The sequence below is a fragment of the Stegodyphus dumicola genome, chromosome 11, assembly GCF_044657685.1.
Source record: "Stegodyphus dumicola isolate Sdum_Otavi_A_Nest chromosome 11, ASM4465768v1".
Taxonomy (NCBI): Eukaryota; Metazoa; Arthropoda; class Arachnida; order Araneae; family Eresidae; genus Stegodyphus; species Stegodyphus dumicola.
The window spans coordinates 25,452,770-25,469,233 of record NC_140778.1 but is presented as its reverse complement, the minus strand read 5'-3'; the positions used below and the strand labels follow the sequence as shown (position 1 = coordinate 25,469,233).

At 34.7% G+C, this 16,464-nt stretch overlaps 1 protein-coding gene across 1 annotated transcript in view; it reads left to right on the top strand.

Moving 5' to 3' along the window:
* LOC146993851 (uncharacterized) overlaps positions 1-15,885 on the top strand; it is a 345,063-nt gene extending 329,178 nt beyond the window's left edge. Inside the window, exon 5 of the mRNA XM_085826601.1 lies at positions 1,924-15,885. Coding sequence (XP_085682727.1) covers positions 1,924-2,108 — 185 coding nt within the window. The 3' untranslated portion in view covers positions 2,109-15,885. The remainder of the gene's footprint in view (positions 1-1,923) is intronic.
* Positions 15,886-16,464: the final 579 nt, after the last annotated feature.

Here is a 16,464-nt window from a genome sequence, read left to right as displayed (position 1 = left end):
GTTTAATCCGATGTAAAACAGTTTGTTACGGTTCGATGCGGTTTAATCCAGCTTCAGGCGGTTGAAACAGGTTCAACCCAGCTTTATCTGGTTCGAACCGATTTAGTCCGGTTTTAACCGGTTTAATCCGGTTTTAATAGCGTCCAAATCGGTTTAATCTTGTTTGAACCAGTTGAAACCAGTCTGATCCGGTTTAGACCAGTTTGAACTTGTTTAATATGTTGATCCGGATTGGACCTGTATAAAAAGGTTTGATCTTCCTTGATCGAGTATAAGCCATTTTAAATCAGTTTGTTCCAGTTAGACCGATTTGAACCGGGTTAATTAGGTTTGATACGGTTCAAATAGGTTTAATCTAGTTAAAACCGGTTTAAACAGTTTGATCTGGTTTAGATCTGTTTGAGCCAATTTAAGCCAGTTCGACCATGTTCGATCAGCTGATACCTAATCTAATACTAAGTTCGTCTTTCGAGACATGAAAAACACAAATTGAATTTCATGAATCGTCCCAGTAAAATGGCAGATATAGAACTGTCCCGTTTTTTTAGCAGGGTACATCATCACTTCTCCTTCGAATAAGGCGAAACATAAGGTCTTTAATATAGTTAATGAGAGCAGTTTCAGTTTGATTTATACAGTTTGTTTATGGCTGTCATCAACTATGTTATTATTAGAGAATTACCTTCTCGTATATCAGTTATATATACAAACTTAAATTGTATGTATAAAGAACATATTCTTGTTACTAACTATAAACATGTGACATGCTTCCCCCATTCTGATGTTAGAAACATCCTTAGAGATTCTTCTGATGTTAGGAAACATCTTTATTGTTTTCCAAACTTTTTCGTCTTTTACGTTACATTATGCTACGACGCATTCATATCCTGTAAGACTTGATATTAAAAAATGAACGCAACTTATATTTAATGTATCTTTCTCGCATATAGCTAATTCTCTGAATGAAGCATAGGATTTTTAATTCATAACTGAAATTTAATTGACCTGTAGTTACTAAAAAACAAAGAGTTTAAAAGCATAAATTACTAGTTTATATAATTTAAAGTACACATATTTGTACATAAAAATTAAAATGGTTATGAATATTTAACGACATAATAGTACTAACAGAAATGTTTCTAAATAATACGTAAGTATTTATATGCCCTGCATTATACATTTATGCCATATACTGTTGTAAATTTTTATGTTTATTATAATTCGGTTTTTATATATTTTTATATTGGTATTTGTAAGATATTCTCTTTGTTTAGTTGATTATTTGGGGCATTTTATGTAAAGATTTTATCTATTTTTTTTTATTCGATTTTGTGGAAACCTATGTGTCTAAGTACTTATTTTGCGTATTATGATGTTCATCTTGCAATTATGACGCAGTCACGGTTTGAATTATAACAATATCTTACTCAAAACCTGAAGTATGAGCAGAAATCTTCCTACTGGGTTTGGCAGCAATTTTTTATCACTAAATTGGCGATATTCTAGAAGATTCCAGAAAACGCCTTTCCTATAACCCAGAAATGTTTATTTGATCTTCTGGAAGAAATCGGCAAGCCTAAAAGGTATGGCTACATTAAAGTTATATGATGACTCAATTCAATGATAGAATTTTTTGGCTATCTAAATTTAATATCACTCACATCTCATAATCCACCTAATCGGAAAAAAAACCAACAAGAAAAGAGGGAACATTAACGGGAAAAGAAGAGAAAAAAGGAAAAATCTCATATCTCTAGAATAATCCAGAATAGCTCTAAATGAATCAGAATAGTATTCTTAATGATGTATCGGAGAATACCAACTAATACAGAAGTACTAGAAATCCCTAAAGAACTTTTCCTTCCCTAACCCCTTCTTTAGTAATTTTTGCGGTTATAGAAAAAAAATCGTCTTTATTTGCAGGTGACATCAGTGAGGCACCCGAAGAACGTCGTCCGTTCAACGTCACGGGCTTCATCGTAGGAATGCTGCCACCGCTTTTCATCTCCTTTTACATCATCCTCAAACTGGGCTACCGATCACGGTACGCGGTGGAACGACCGGAAGACGAGGGTTACAGGGAGGAACCCTTCTTCATCAGCTACTGATCCGCCGGAACCCTCAACGGAAGGGATTCTTCCACCCTTTTGGATTCACCAATCGGAGATTTTAGTCTCCTCCACCTCCTGCATGCATGAATTTTAAATGAGTTTTGTCGTCGCCATTATAAAATAGATTTTTCGCCTTCCGGCCGTTGCGTTATTTTTGCTCTTAGATTACAAAAGGAGCGGCCGAAATGAAGATATATATATAGTTTATTTTGAAAGATATTTTTAAGTGTAATTTATTAAAGACAGAACGGGAAAATGTGGAACCCCGAGAAGAAATATTTCCAAGGACAAAAATGAAGTGCTTGAACACTTCGTATGAAAAAAAAGAAAGAAAAAAGTTTTAATTACCACATTTTGTTTCACAGAATTGCTTGTGGAAGTTTCAACAGTGTAATTTCTTTCCTTTTATATAATTCTCCAAGTGGCAGAGTTGCTTCTGTCGAACGCCAGATCAAATCATCCGCCGGCATTTGTCCCCACTTTCAGTTTGACAGAACAATTCCCAACATTTATAACCCAATTTTTGTTTGACAGATTTGTGGATAATCGTTTTAACAATTCATTTTTACTAGTTACTAATTCTCCAAATGACAGCACTCGTTTTACCTGGACATCAAACCACCTTTAAACTTTTATCTTTATTCTATTGCTTACGAAAAAAAAAAATTTTTAGTCAGCATTTGTTTGAAAGATTTGAAATTTTTTAGAGTGCCTTTTCCCATTCTTTTAACTGGCAATGCAGCTTGTATTTTGTAATCAGATCAATCTTCAGCATTTATCACTACCTTGAACGCCCTCCCCCGCGGAACAACAAAAAAGTTTATTCACCACTTTTTGTTTAATAGAATTTGTCACCACTTTCAGTTTGACAGAACAATTCCCAGCATTTATAACCCAATTTTTGTTTGACAGATTTGTGGATAAACGTTTTAAAAATTCATTTTTACTAGTTAATAATTCTCCAAATGGCAGCACTCGTTTTATCTGGATATCAAACCAACCTTAAACTTTTATCTTTATTCTATTGCTTACGAAAAAAATAAATTTTTAGTCACCATTTGTTTGAAAGATTTGAAATTTTTTAGAGTGCCTTTTCCCATTCTTTTATTTGGCAATGCAGCTTATATTTTGTAATCAGATCAATCTTTAGCATTTATCACTACCTTTAACCCTCTCCCCCGCGGAACAACAAAAAAATTTATTCACCACTTTTTGTTTAACAGAATTGTGGATTAAAGGATTAAGAGTCCTTTAGAACCACAGACATAACATGCATCCAGCACCTACTCAAAAAATTTTCCATGACGAAAAATATTGAAAGAAGAAATAGGTAGATTTTGAACTGGATCCAACTCTTGCCTTCGAATGACTTGCCACTCAGACCACTTTCGCCTTCGTGCGTGGTGCTCATGCACCTTTGATGTTTTAAAAATTTTTACGAAAGGCCATTGGCACACCAGAGGTATTAGTAAAAACTCTCTGTAGTTAACACTAAAAGTGAAACTGAAGATTCAAGATTCAAGATGGCAGCACAGTACATCTAACCATTTATTGAACTCTTATCATATTCTCCTCATGCATGTTCCATGAATTCCTTAGACAAAGGATTATTAAAATTTTCGTCTTTCGAGAAATGTACTACAATTGAAGAATTTCAGTCAATCTTAAGCTGCTATCAGAATTCATATATATTGTTCTACAAATCCTGTAACTATCAAACACTATTTTTCTATATTTTGCCTAATGTTCTGAAACAGCGGTTCTCAACCTTTTGACTAACATGTACCATCTAAACAAAAACTGAAAAATTTTAGTACCACCACTATATTATACAACGATTATTTTTCAATTTCCCAAAAGAAATATTTTTTAAAAAATATTTTGCCATTTGCACAACCTATTGGCTGTTTGCATTAAATATTTATATACAATCCGTAGGCATTCTATAGAATGCAGGCGTTTCACACTTTGCCAGTAACATATATATGTTACCGTGAAAGACAGAAATTGGAGAATGTCGACTTTCACCGGAGAATGTCAACATTCACCAAATACGTCGGTGAAAGATCGAATATTTCTCTACATTCTTGTACATTCGGACCCTCACCGGTGTATGTCGACAATCACAGATATGCTCTGGTGTAGGTCGAAAAGAGAGGAGTATATGTACACGCTGCCATTCCAAAAGGAAGTGCTCCACAAATAAATGCAGTCGTAAAAGCAAGGGCCTCTTGTGCAATTCTAAGTGTCATAATAGTTTAAGTTGTTGCAATAAATAAGATTTGAATCACATAATTTGGTAAGTTTATAAATTCTATTATTTTCCTTTCTCATTTTGAATGTACTGTGTGTTTTAAGTTCTTATGTTCTTAACTTCTTATTCTGAGTTTCAAGTGCGTTTTTTTCGCTAATGAATTACGGAGAAGGAAATATAATATTCTTATATGTTCAATATTCACCATTAGTACATGGTGAATGTCGACATTCACCGGTGTAAGTCAGAAATAAGAGTATTTGGAAAAAATTTCGGACATACACCAAGAGACTATGTGAATGTTGACATTCACCGGTGAAAGTCGACATTCTCCAGATTTCGGTGTTTCACCGTAACATGTACACGTAAAAAATATTAGATTAAAAATTGGTTACCATTTTAATTATCAAAATTCAAGTTATAATAGTTTTATCTTAAAATTTAGTGCGAAATTTGGGTCTGCTTAAGAGAGATCAATTTCTTTATGTGTGATCTTATTTCACTTGACTCTAACCATAAATCAGGATCCACTTTTAATTTTTGTTGTGTATCTATTTTTCAAATATAACATGGAAGAAAATCCTTGTTCACACAAATAGATTGTGCAAAAAAGCAATAAAAATTTGATAGCTTTATTTGAAATGCCTTTTTTCGATTCTTTCGAAAAGATTCTTTTTTCGGTTCAGCCAGAAGTAAAGAAGTGTGTTATTTTTGAAATCGTCTGCTAGAGTTCGATCACAGAAAATTTTTATCAAATGTTCTTTTTCTTCAAAATATATTTTGAATTTAATTGTTAAAAATATTTTTTTTTGTTTTTTTGTTTTTTTGTTTTTTTTTTGTGTACCACCTATTTTCCGCTTTCGTACCACCGGTTGAGAATCGTTGTTCTAAACTTTTTGTTCAATTAGAATGCTTGAACGGCTTCTTAGGTCATAATTCGGAAGATGAAAAAATATGAGTAAAGCTTCATTCTCAAAATTCATAGGATTCAATGATTCCAATGTGAACATCGAATGTCCAAATATATAGGGTTAGCCTGAAAGAAACTGCCACACACAAAGTTTTATAGGAAGAAGAATTTTAATTGCACGGCTGAAGTAGTTTGAAAGTTTGAAATAGTATTTTCTGAAGTTTCCATGTCACAATTGCAAATATTCTATATCTGACCTTTTTGTGATGCCACTGCCAAATATCAGTGTCACAGCCAAGGTGTTCCCAAACACATCTGAACATGTCCACGCCAACAATCACATTAGCTGCCATGATACATTGTTTAAGCTAGTCCAAACTTTTAGAACAGAAACTCTATTCTAGAAGAATTTGTCCCACAAAGTCTTTCTATAGGCTTCCTTCACACGGTTGTATAAATGTCATAACTGGTTTAAGCGGAGCTTCGTTGCTAGGTAACCAGACTTTGCTACGTCACAAAACTGGTTTAGGAACTTTGGCATAAAGTTCGAAGTTTTCAACTTTATGCCGACTTGGTATAAGAGTCAACCAATCAAAGCGAACGCGCGAAACCTATTGAACAGGAAAGCTGTAGACACATCCAAACGCATGCGCGAATTTAGCTCTAATTGGCTACAGTTTAAACCCTGTCTTGCAGGTGTGAACGTAACTCCCGCATTTTATGCCTTACGATTATGTTTCTGTGATATTTATGCCACCCTCTGAACGATGCCATATGGCTCATGCAATAAAAGTGAAGCCGTGAAACACCACGCTATGACGTCACGACTTCATGGCCACTGTGTCGTAGTCATTGCCCGGCACCTTCTTGATTTTGTTTACATTCTAATTGCTGTTATTTATGTCATATATTCATAACTGAAGGTTAATAAAGCTCTCGTTCTAATTTTAATGCTTAATCCGAATCATTATTCTATTCAGTACATAGAAAATGAAATGCTACACGGCGGCCATGATAAGACGTGACGTCACATTGTTGACTTACCCTTGCGTTAACTTTCGTGATGTCATGTTTACGCCATTTATTCTAACCTCCCTGATCTCTAGGGCTCCGTTCAGATTTAGTGGTATAAATGTCATAACTGGTTTATGACGAGCTTCGTTGCTAGGTAACTAGACTTCGCTACATCACAAAAACTGGTTTAAGGGTTTGGGCATAAAGTTCGAAGTTTTCAGTTTTATGCCGACTGGATATAAGTGTTCACCAATCAGGAAGAACGCGCGAAACTTATTGAGAAGGAAAGCTGTAGACACAATCCACTCATGCGTGAATTTAGCTTCTCTAATTGGTTAGGGCCCAGACCCTGTCTCGCAGGTGTGAACAGGACTCACGCATTTTATGACTCATGACTATGCGACATTTATACCACCGTCTGAACTGAGCATACAGGAAATAGTTACACGGTGTTTAAAACCAGTCCTCGTGGTTGCCAACATGGCAGAGCTATGTTTCGGTCTGCTTAATGGCCAATCGAACGCCGAAGCAGATTTTCGTCTATACCGTATTTTATTAGATTTTGTATATTCAAACACATAAAAACTTTTGCTCTCTGATCACTCCCTAATCAAAGCAAGCAAAGGCAGAAAAGCAATATTGTTTGACTGACGTCAAGAACACCGCTCACGTGATGCTGACATCACGAAACACAAACGAAAGAAGTAAGTTGTAACTTGAAGACTTCTTCTACGAGAAGGTGCTAAATGCTTTGTGATATAAACAAGCATATTCAGCTTGAAAGCATTTAATTCGAGCATTTCTTTCAGGATAGCCCAGTATATCTAATTGATGTTAATTAAATACATTTAATTTTAATGCTTTCAATTAATAGTTAAGAGTTAATTTTGGCAATAGTTAACGAAAGATGTTTGTAATGACATGCATCACGCATTTCGTTATAACTTTTATTTGAAGGAAAGAAATAATTATTTTTTGCTTAAACCACGATTTTAAAAAATCAATTTTCTTCAAGAATTTTAATTTTAGAGGGTGAAAAAGATGGTATTAATTATTATATACAGCACGTTTTATGTGATAGCTAGCTAATGCGTAAATATTATTTCTAGAGTTTCGTAGGAACAAAATAGTTAAGAAAAACTGAAATACAGTTTAGAAAAATAACTTGCCTACGTTGACCAGTCTTAAGGTTTCGTAGAGATCGCTAGGGATTTCAAAAGATTTAGGCAGAAAACATGTATTATTTCGAATGACATTAAGATTATTATTTATAAAGATTGATGATTCAGTTTTGTAATAATTTCGTTGCACTATGCCAAAATACCGAATTTTCTCCTTTACTGTAATTTCAAGAAAGTGATTTTATATTTTTTCTTAATGCCAAATCAAACAAAATTGTACTTTTAATGCATAATTTCGGATATAAGCGTATCCATGTATAAACCAAGAGATAAAATTTTGTTCAAAAATGTAACCCAAATTTAAAACTCGAGTAGTCACCAAATCCAAAATCTTCCTATATATCCAATTATTTACACAAAAAGTGCGAATAATTGGTCATCTAAGTATCTAAACACAGGAAATCTAACTTCCTAAGGGGAATGCCTTCGTGACGGGCTATCCGAGGAAATCTGACTCTATTTATATTATAAATGTGGAAATAAAAGAGGGAGATGCTTGTTTTCTTCGAACCAAAAATGTTGCAGTTTCGTTACTTTAGCGTAGTGTGAATATACAGTCCCGCAGTTTCGAGATTTTGGCATAGTGTGAACGTAATGTTTTGCAGTTCAGTGCTTTTGGCTAGGTGTGGGCATACCATTTAAGCTAATCGAAAAGCTTCCGATATTTAAGAAAGCAAAATAAAATGCATTCTCAGAAGAAGATAAATAAAGCAAATGTTGCCACTTGGAGGGTTAAACTAAACAACCATTTTCGTATGTCTTCATTCAACAAAAAAAGCTTTTATCTTAAACAAGAAAATTTTCACGTTGTATCAGTGTTATGATATCGTGGACCAATGAACTCAGTCTGCTTATAAGGATTCCTAATGTTTCCATGTAAAAAATACAAGTTTCAGCAAAAGCAGTGATATTTTCTTCGACATCAAAGAAACGATTTTGACTATCAACGATTTTTCGATGACAAAAAAAGCTGCTCGTTAATGGAGTTTGAAAGAGGAAGTATTGTTATTTTTTCAGATCAATTACACTCATAATATTTTGTATGCTACATAAATAGTGTGTATGAATTTTAAAATCTACTTTTCCTAAATATAATATTTGTGTAGAAGTTATGGTTAATACAAAATTTAAACGCCAGTGTTTTCTATTCGGCTGTTGGCAACAGTAGCATTCATTCGTTGATAGGGAGGCGGGAAAAATCATTAAATCAGGTAATTACGTTGTTGATTCAAGAAAGCAGTCAGAAATTTTGAATGCATCTACGACAGAAAAACTCGAGAAAGAAAACAGCAAAGGAAAATGAAACAAGTAGAAAAGGGGGGGAAGAAAGCAAAAATGAAATTTCGCTGTGTTAAAAAAAGGCAACAAACTTCGTTATTTCGGTATGCCGTCCTACGAAATATCAGGTAAAGAAACAAAAAAGATTAAAAATAGAATGTTTTTCTTTACACTTTTTTTTTTTTTTTTTTTTTTTTTTTTTTTTTTTTTTTTTCTTGCATCCTCTTTTAGTTTTGTTTAAATTGTCACCTTTTTCAAGTGGTTCGGCTCGCGTAAATTCAAAGAAATTCTCAATGATCTTGTTGATATTTTGGAAAAGTATTGAAGACGGTCAAAAGTTTGAAAGTATATTCTGTTAAGGAGTCTATAGCCGATAACAATAATAAAAAAGTGTAGTTTCAAACTAGTTTTATTATATTCTAAGAACAAAATCCAAAATTTTCTCAAGCGGTTTTTCTAACGTTCGCCTCTAAATGAATTTTTCTTAAAGCAAACATTTTGCAGCTTTACCGATTTGGGTTTAATATGTTTTTAATAATTTTATATACAGTAAGACCCCGCTTAACGCTGTTTCGTTTAGCGCTGTTTCTGTTTAGCGCTCTTTTATTTCAACCCGGGGATTCTCCGAAATTGTGCGCAGCGCTAGGTTTCCAAATAACATATTCGAAACAGTGTAGTTGTGTTTCTTGCTTTGTGGACGCATTTTTATCATTTGAAACATTTGTTGACATTATTGTAAGTATAAATTTATATAATACTATAACGATTAATACAGTGACAAATATTATGATCTGTAGTTTTTATCATGGGTGATAATAAAAAACAAGAAAAGAAAGCAACCAGAAAAAGCATTTCACTGGAAACTTAAATGCAAGTGATTAGAAGATTAGATTCTGGTGAGAGTCAATCTCAAATTAGTGCTGCATTGAATTTGGCAACTTCAACAATAAGAACAATTCTTAAGAATAAAGAAAAAATACTGTCATCGGCAACTGCAAATACGTCAAGCTCTGCAACTAGGATTACCCGTTTTAGAAATAACATTATAGAGGAAGTGGAAAAACGACTGTCTATATGGACTGACGACGAAATTGAACGCAGTATGCCATTAAGCCAATCTATCATAAAGCCTTCTTGACAAAAAGGCAGAAAATTGGAAACACAGAATAGACTGAATGATCTGACTGGCTTAGAATTTTATTTGTTTTTATAAATATATTCGTTTATATTGTTTTTATTTTTGTAAGAAATAAATGTTTGGTTTTATTTTTATTAAAAAAACATACCTAACCAATTTAATACCTAACCAATTTTCTATCCATCTTCCCCTAACTCCATTATTTACATGTTAAGATAGCCTCGTTTAGCGCTGTTTCGCATTACGCTCTACTTTGATGGAACGGATCCCCCGCGTTAAGCGGGGTATTATTGTATTTCTAAATATATTTTTATAAAAATAATAATTTGCAGTTTCGTGATTTTGGCATGGTATGAACATAGCATCAGCACTAGCCAGAATCCGAACTTTATCGCAAAAAGAAAAGAAAAAGAAAGAAATGAAATTCATTTTAATATGTTTTCTAATACTTAAATATTTTTTTAAATGCTTTTTTTCTCAAAATAGGTATTTTCGTGACCTGTAATTTTCGTATGGTGTGAACAACACGAACCTTACCGTAACTAAAAATGCAAAACGATATGCATTGTGATGGGCTTTCTAATATTTTGCTTTATTTATACCATTTCTTTCCGAAATGAAAGAACAGAAATACGTAATGTTGAACAAATTCATAATGTGGTAGATTAGCCTGACGGCTCAGAGAATAATTGAACGGAGAGGCAATGCTCTGGTTTGTAGAAAACCGGCGAGACAAAACCGAATGGCTAGAAGCACTCAACGCCCTTAAATCAAGTCGCTAATAATAACTGGACAACGTGGCCTGGAATAGGCAGAATCGCTCTGAAACTAACTTATGAAACTCTTGCTTAAATAGCATTTCTTTTTGCTTTAATCTGAATAAAAGCTCGATGTCTCATTTGCGTTCTGGCACGAAAAACGTGGGTTGAAGAGACTAGTATGAAAGTGGTAACTTAAAATGAACTATTAGTTAAAACTCACAAGACAAACTCCATTTTAAAACTGAATTGCAATATTAGCCGAAAATATTAATACCACGGTTCATTTGGCAGTTAGTATAATTAATATTGGTACTAGATACAGAATAAATTACTTATAATTTCCCTAGGAAGAGCAAAATGGGTAGGAAATCTTCAGCAGCTTAGGGGGAAAAAATCCTCCTAGTCCAAATGCAGAAAGAGTAACTTTTATGGGCTATACAGTAAGACCCCGCTTAACGCTGTTTCGTTTAGCGCTATTTCGGTTTAGCGCTCTTTTATTTCAACCCGGGGATTCCACGGAATCGCTCGCAGCATACGGGGATTCCCCGAAATATTATGCAGCGATAGGTTTCAAATACATATCCGAAAGAGTGTACTTGTATTTCTTGTTTGGTGCGGTATTGTACAGACATATTTTTATTATTGGAAACATTCAATTCAAGAAGCAGCAGCTAGTCTTTCTAATGATGAGCTCAAGGAACTAACTGAACAAGAAGAAAACAAAAATGTTGACAGCAGTGATTCAGAAGAAGAGCAAAAAGAACTTTCGATGGCGTTTGTAAAAAGGAGTTTGTCTACCATAACTGAAATAATGGATCAATTCATTGAAAATGATCCGAATTTTGACAGGAGCTCAAAAGTAAGGCGTGGTGTTAGAGATGCTCTATCCGTTTATGAAGAACTTTTAAGAGAACAACGCAAAAGAAAAAGGCAAACAACATTAGATGCTTTTGTCACAAAAAGGCAGAACACTGAAAACGCGGAAGGCTAACTAAATATCACTGACTTAGAATTTTATTTGTTTTTTTTAAGAATATTCGTTTTGTTATTTATATTTTGTTTTTATTTTTGCAAGAAATAATAATGTGGTATTAATTTGGGCTTTAAGAAATAAATGTTTGGTTTTATTTTTTTTTAAAAAACATACTTTTTAAATTTAATACCTATCCAATTTCTTAACCATCTTCCCCTAACCCCAATATTTACATGTAAAGATAGCCTCGTTTAGCGCTGTTTCGCATTACGCTCTACTTTGATGGAACGTATCCCCCGCGTTAAGCGCGGTCTTACTGTATTCCTGTGGTCAAATGTCTTTTAGTGGATTAGAAGCTAAAAAAAAAAAAAAAAAAAAAGCACTTACGTTACGTTGTCACCCATTTACCATATCCTCTCCTTTGAAAAGCTGCATTGCGTCAAAACAAAGATTTTAAAATTTTTCTTGCACAGATATTTACGGAAGTATAGCTATTCGGTGAAACATAGCACCTTTAACTTATATTTCATATTTATACCGTCTCCTTGACAAACTGAGAAATTAGAAAGTTATCTAGATTTATTTTAGTAAAAATTATTTAAAATCTGTGAAGAAAAATCCGTTGGCAGTAAAAATTCCAAATATTAAATTCAAATTCCAAAGTACTGCCAAAGTAGCATTGTTATTGACCGTAGAATAATTGACTTGTCAAGAGGAACAAGCCAATATACTGTCAATTAACAATAACCAAATTAAGTGAGAGTGTTTTGTCTTTTTTCAAATTAGGATCAAATTAGTAATTTTACAAAATTGAAGAACATACTCAATTATTAGAAAGATATTGGTCTACTTAAGTCAAAAAATGTTTTTATCGCAAAAAAAAAAAAAAAAAAAAAAAGTCTAAACTGAAAATGAGTAAGAACTTCTTAATTTTAGATATACGTTAAGAACTGAATTAGACAATATCCTTATTTTAGAAAAAAATATTCCACGACACTCATAGTATTGTAAAAATAAAAAATTATCGATATTTCTTCCAGTTAAGATATATAAAAGAAGATATTAATAGGAAAAAAATGTGTAAATGAATATATTATTGATGTTTTGAGGGTTTTTTATTTATTTATTTATTTAGTTAGTTAGTTAGTTTTACCTTGTCGCGAAATAAGAACTAAATAAATTGAATGCGAAATATATCTCTAATGAAATTCGAGGAAACAAGTTTATGTGTCACTCAGCAAAAAATGTGTATATTTCAATTGGCTGTAGAAGGAAATCATGTACTGTTTACATTAGATATTTATTCGCTGCCAACAGCTGAACTGGAAAACAGTGGCTTCATTCGAAATATTGCACACGATGAGCTTTCTGCCACGTTTAGCTTAGTGCCTCTTTTTTTTTCGTTACCCTCCGAAGGTGCTCGTAGTGCCTCACTCTCCTCCGAAGATGCCTAGTAGTGCCTCACGAGCCTCGTAGTGCCTCACAGATTTCACTCTACCAAGAACCAAAACTTGAGGGACCTGATGTGTCAGTCAGAGATGTAACAGCCTCAACAATGTTGTCAATAGCCGTCGAAGTACAGTCAATAGCCGTCGAATTACAGCTTAACTTCGTTATAACACTTCGTTTGGTTTCTGCAGTGTGACGACGCGGTCTAAGAGGACAATGTTTAACACCTCTAGCCATTTCTTCTTGGAATGAAACTACCTATTAATCGATGTAATGCGTGAAATGATATCCACGGTTAATTCAAAATCATGAGACCCATAGAAAACCTAAAAACAATTCTTGACAAGTGCGCCACTGTGTGTGTGTGTTACCACTGTGTGTGCCTGCAACGCTGTGTGCATGTACACATAGGTGGGTTTTGGCGAGCTTTTGGCTTCTCTTTCAACAGACGCTAAAATGCCTGGCAGGTGCATAACTCAAAAGTACGGATGTTTATTTTTTATTCCTTTTAATAGTATTGCATATTAGGTAAGAATTTACCTGAAAAAAAACTTGTTTAAGTTTTATTACCCAAACTAGGTTAGCCCCTCTAGTTTATAAATCATTTATTAATGATTTATAAATCATAATAATTTCAATAGAGCGAGGTATCGCTTATAAATTATCATAAGAAATCGTTTATAAATTATAGTATTATGATTTCATAACAATATAATTTATAAATGATTTCTTATGATAATTTATAAGTGATACCTCACTCTATTGAAATACTAGTCGCTACGCGACCAGCATTCGTCTGGCTTTCACATGTACAGGAAAAATGCCTAAAGGGAACAACAAACATTAAATTTAAAAAGGGCGCCGAATTTTACTCTGTAAAACATTTTTATAAAAAAAAATTCAATAAAAATCTATTACATATAAAAAAATACTATGAAATATCCCTTAATATAAATATTAATTATCATAACAAGAGCCAATGCACAAATAAATTAACAGGCTTCGCGTTGCCTTCTATCGACAAACGTCCAGAATCCAACAGAAACATTAAATTTAAAAACTGCACAGAATGATTGCCCTTATTTTTCTGAATGGCAACACTGCTGATATCAGCAACAACGGCAACAGTGATATATCAGCAATAGCCATTGTTGCTGATATAATGAGAGAGACTTATAGATTTGATGCGCTTTCATCAAAAAACAAATAAAAAAACTCATTCTAATTTTGAAAAAATCACTTCGAGGTGCATTGACTCTTGTCCAGATGCAACTATGTACCAAATTTCGTAGCTGTGGGTCTATTAGTTTACGCGCAGCACGAACGAAAGACACACACACACAGGCAGACTCTTTCTTTTATTATATGTACAATAAAGGCATAAAAGAAAAGAAGCATCCTGTGTTTGCAGTTTGAGCTGTTTGTTAATGAATTTAGAGGATAACTGAGACACAAAGGCAATGAAGTAAGGCCTTTATTATCTTTCTACGGTACTCGCGATCTGAACCGAGACATTAACACCAAGTCGGGCTACATTATCTGGCAGCTTCTAGAGCACCTTAACATGATTCACAGCCTCCCTCGGACGACTGTGCCGGCGGGGCGCCAACCCCCCGAACAGCCCGCAGGGACTTCTCATGTTCATCGCCACAATCCACCACACTGAGGGCTGCGCGGGGAGCAGTCCCCTCCCTCCGGCACGGCGCTTAATATCTACATGAGAGCGTTCCCACAGCGAAGGCAACAGACACGACAGTACCAGTACGGTCCCTGCCAAGTCTGCGCCTACCATAGGATGGACTTATGGTTCTAGTCCTGTGAAGTGTGATTATATACCCAACAAATCGAAGCTGTCAGGACACAAGTCCAGCCAGTGGTCTGGGAGAACCCCGGCTCTCCTTCCATAAATGGTCGGTTCCAGAAATTCCCACCAGTCGATCCCTTGGGATTGGTTTACTCAGCGTCATTAGCCTATACAAGCCAAGGCACCGTATAATTTCCAGCGAGGCCACGAGGAGGCTGACGCTGAGCTGGGGGAGGCGCTAACATGCAAGCCCTGAAGCAATTCCCACAGTCCCTGCCCATCGATCAAACGCCGGGTCTTCTACCTTCCTCCACTGCCTACGACGATCTGCAAGGTTCACGCCACCTACAGTGGTTTCCAGCCGGTTCCGGACATCCGACCCCCGGGTCAGGAACCGGCGTTCGGGCCTTGATCAAACGCCAGATAGCCTCCCGCTACGCGGTCGGTTCTGGACATTTGTCCCATGGAGGTAGGAAATAAGACTTTCCTACCTCAATGATTTGTCCTTGGGGGCCAAACGCCACCCGCCCCTGAACCGAGACACGCATGCGCAGTCATGAATGGTGTTAGCTGCGAAACAATATAGATGCTGATGTATCTTGCATAACTTCATCCCTATTTCAACTTGGCGTAGTTTAAAATAGCTCACAGTAGACTAAAATTTTCTGACTTTCATAACCATGACAAATTTATCAGTAGGAGCACTTTATTCAGTCAATCATGTCCTCGCTTTTCTACTGATGTGTCTTTTAAACGGGAGCGCGTGCTTTGCCAAGGCGTCTACGAAGATCGCGCTTATCGTGGTTAGACATGTACAAGCTCTGAAAGCAGGCATACCTTCCCATTTCGCTGAAATACAGCACGAAAATAAAATAGAAGCTTTTACTGTCAAATAATTGTACAGATTTTTTGGTACTCATAATTACTTTGAATATATATTTAAATAGAATAGTTTTTTATTGATATGAGTGTAATTTATTATGCAATTTATCAATAAAAATGTAATATATTACTGGTTTCTCTCTCTCTCTTTTTTTTTTTTTTCTTTTTTTTTCCAAAACGCCTGAACATTCATAAATTTTTATTTTTATTTCGCTCACGGTAACAAGAACTGTTGCCAGCACAAAGTTTCCCAAGACAGTAAAGTATCAGAAATTGCACACATTTTACTCATTAAAAAAGGAAAAAAACAGCAAATGCATATTTATCTCCCCCCTCCCCCCCCAGTTACTCGTGAGTATAATTGATAACTTTATCAACATAAAAATGAAAAGTGACACTTTCCACACAGATTTCTCTCCAAAGTAACCTCTGCAAAATAACCATGATTATCTGAGCATTTTAAGTAAAATTTGCGTAAGATAATTTATTCGTAGGTGGCAACGCAAATGAACGTATGAAGGTTGCTATTCATATTTCTGGCCTAATAAGAAAAAAACGAATGTTTATGATCGAAATTGGTTCTATTGTTTTTAAAAATATTCTTCATGAAGATCAATACACTGTAAGATTCTAACCTGTGCACTTTTAAGTCACAGTATAAGTTGAAAAACCTTAAGAACTAAGCGAATAATCGCTCGAGTTCGTCAGA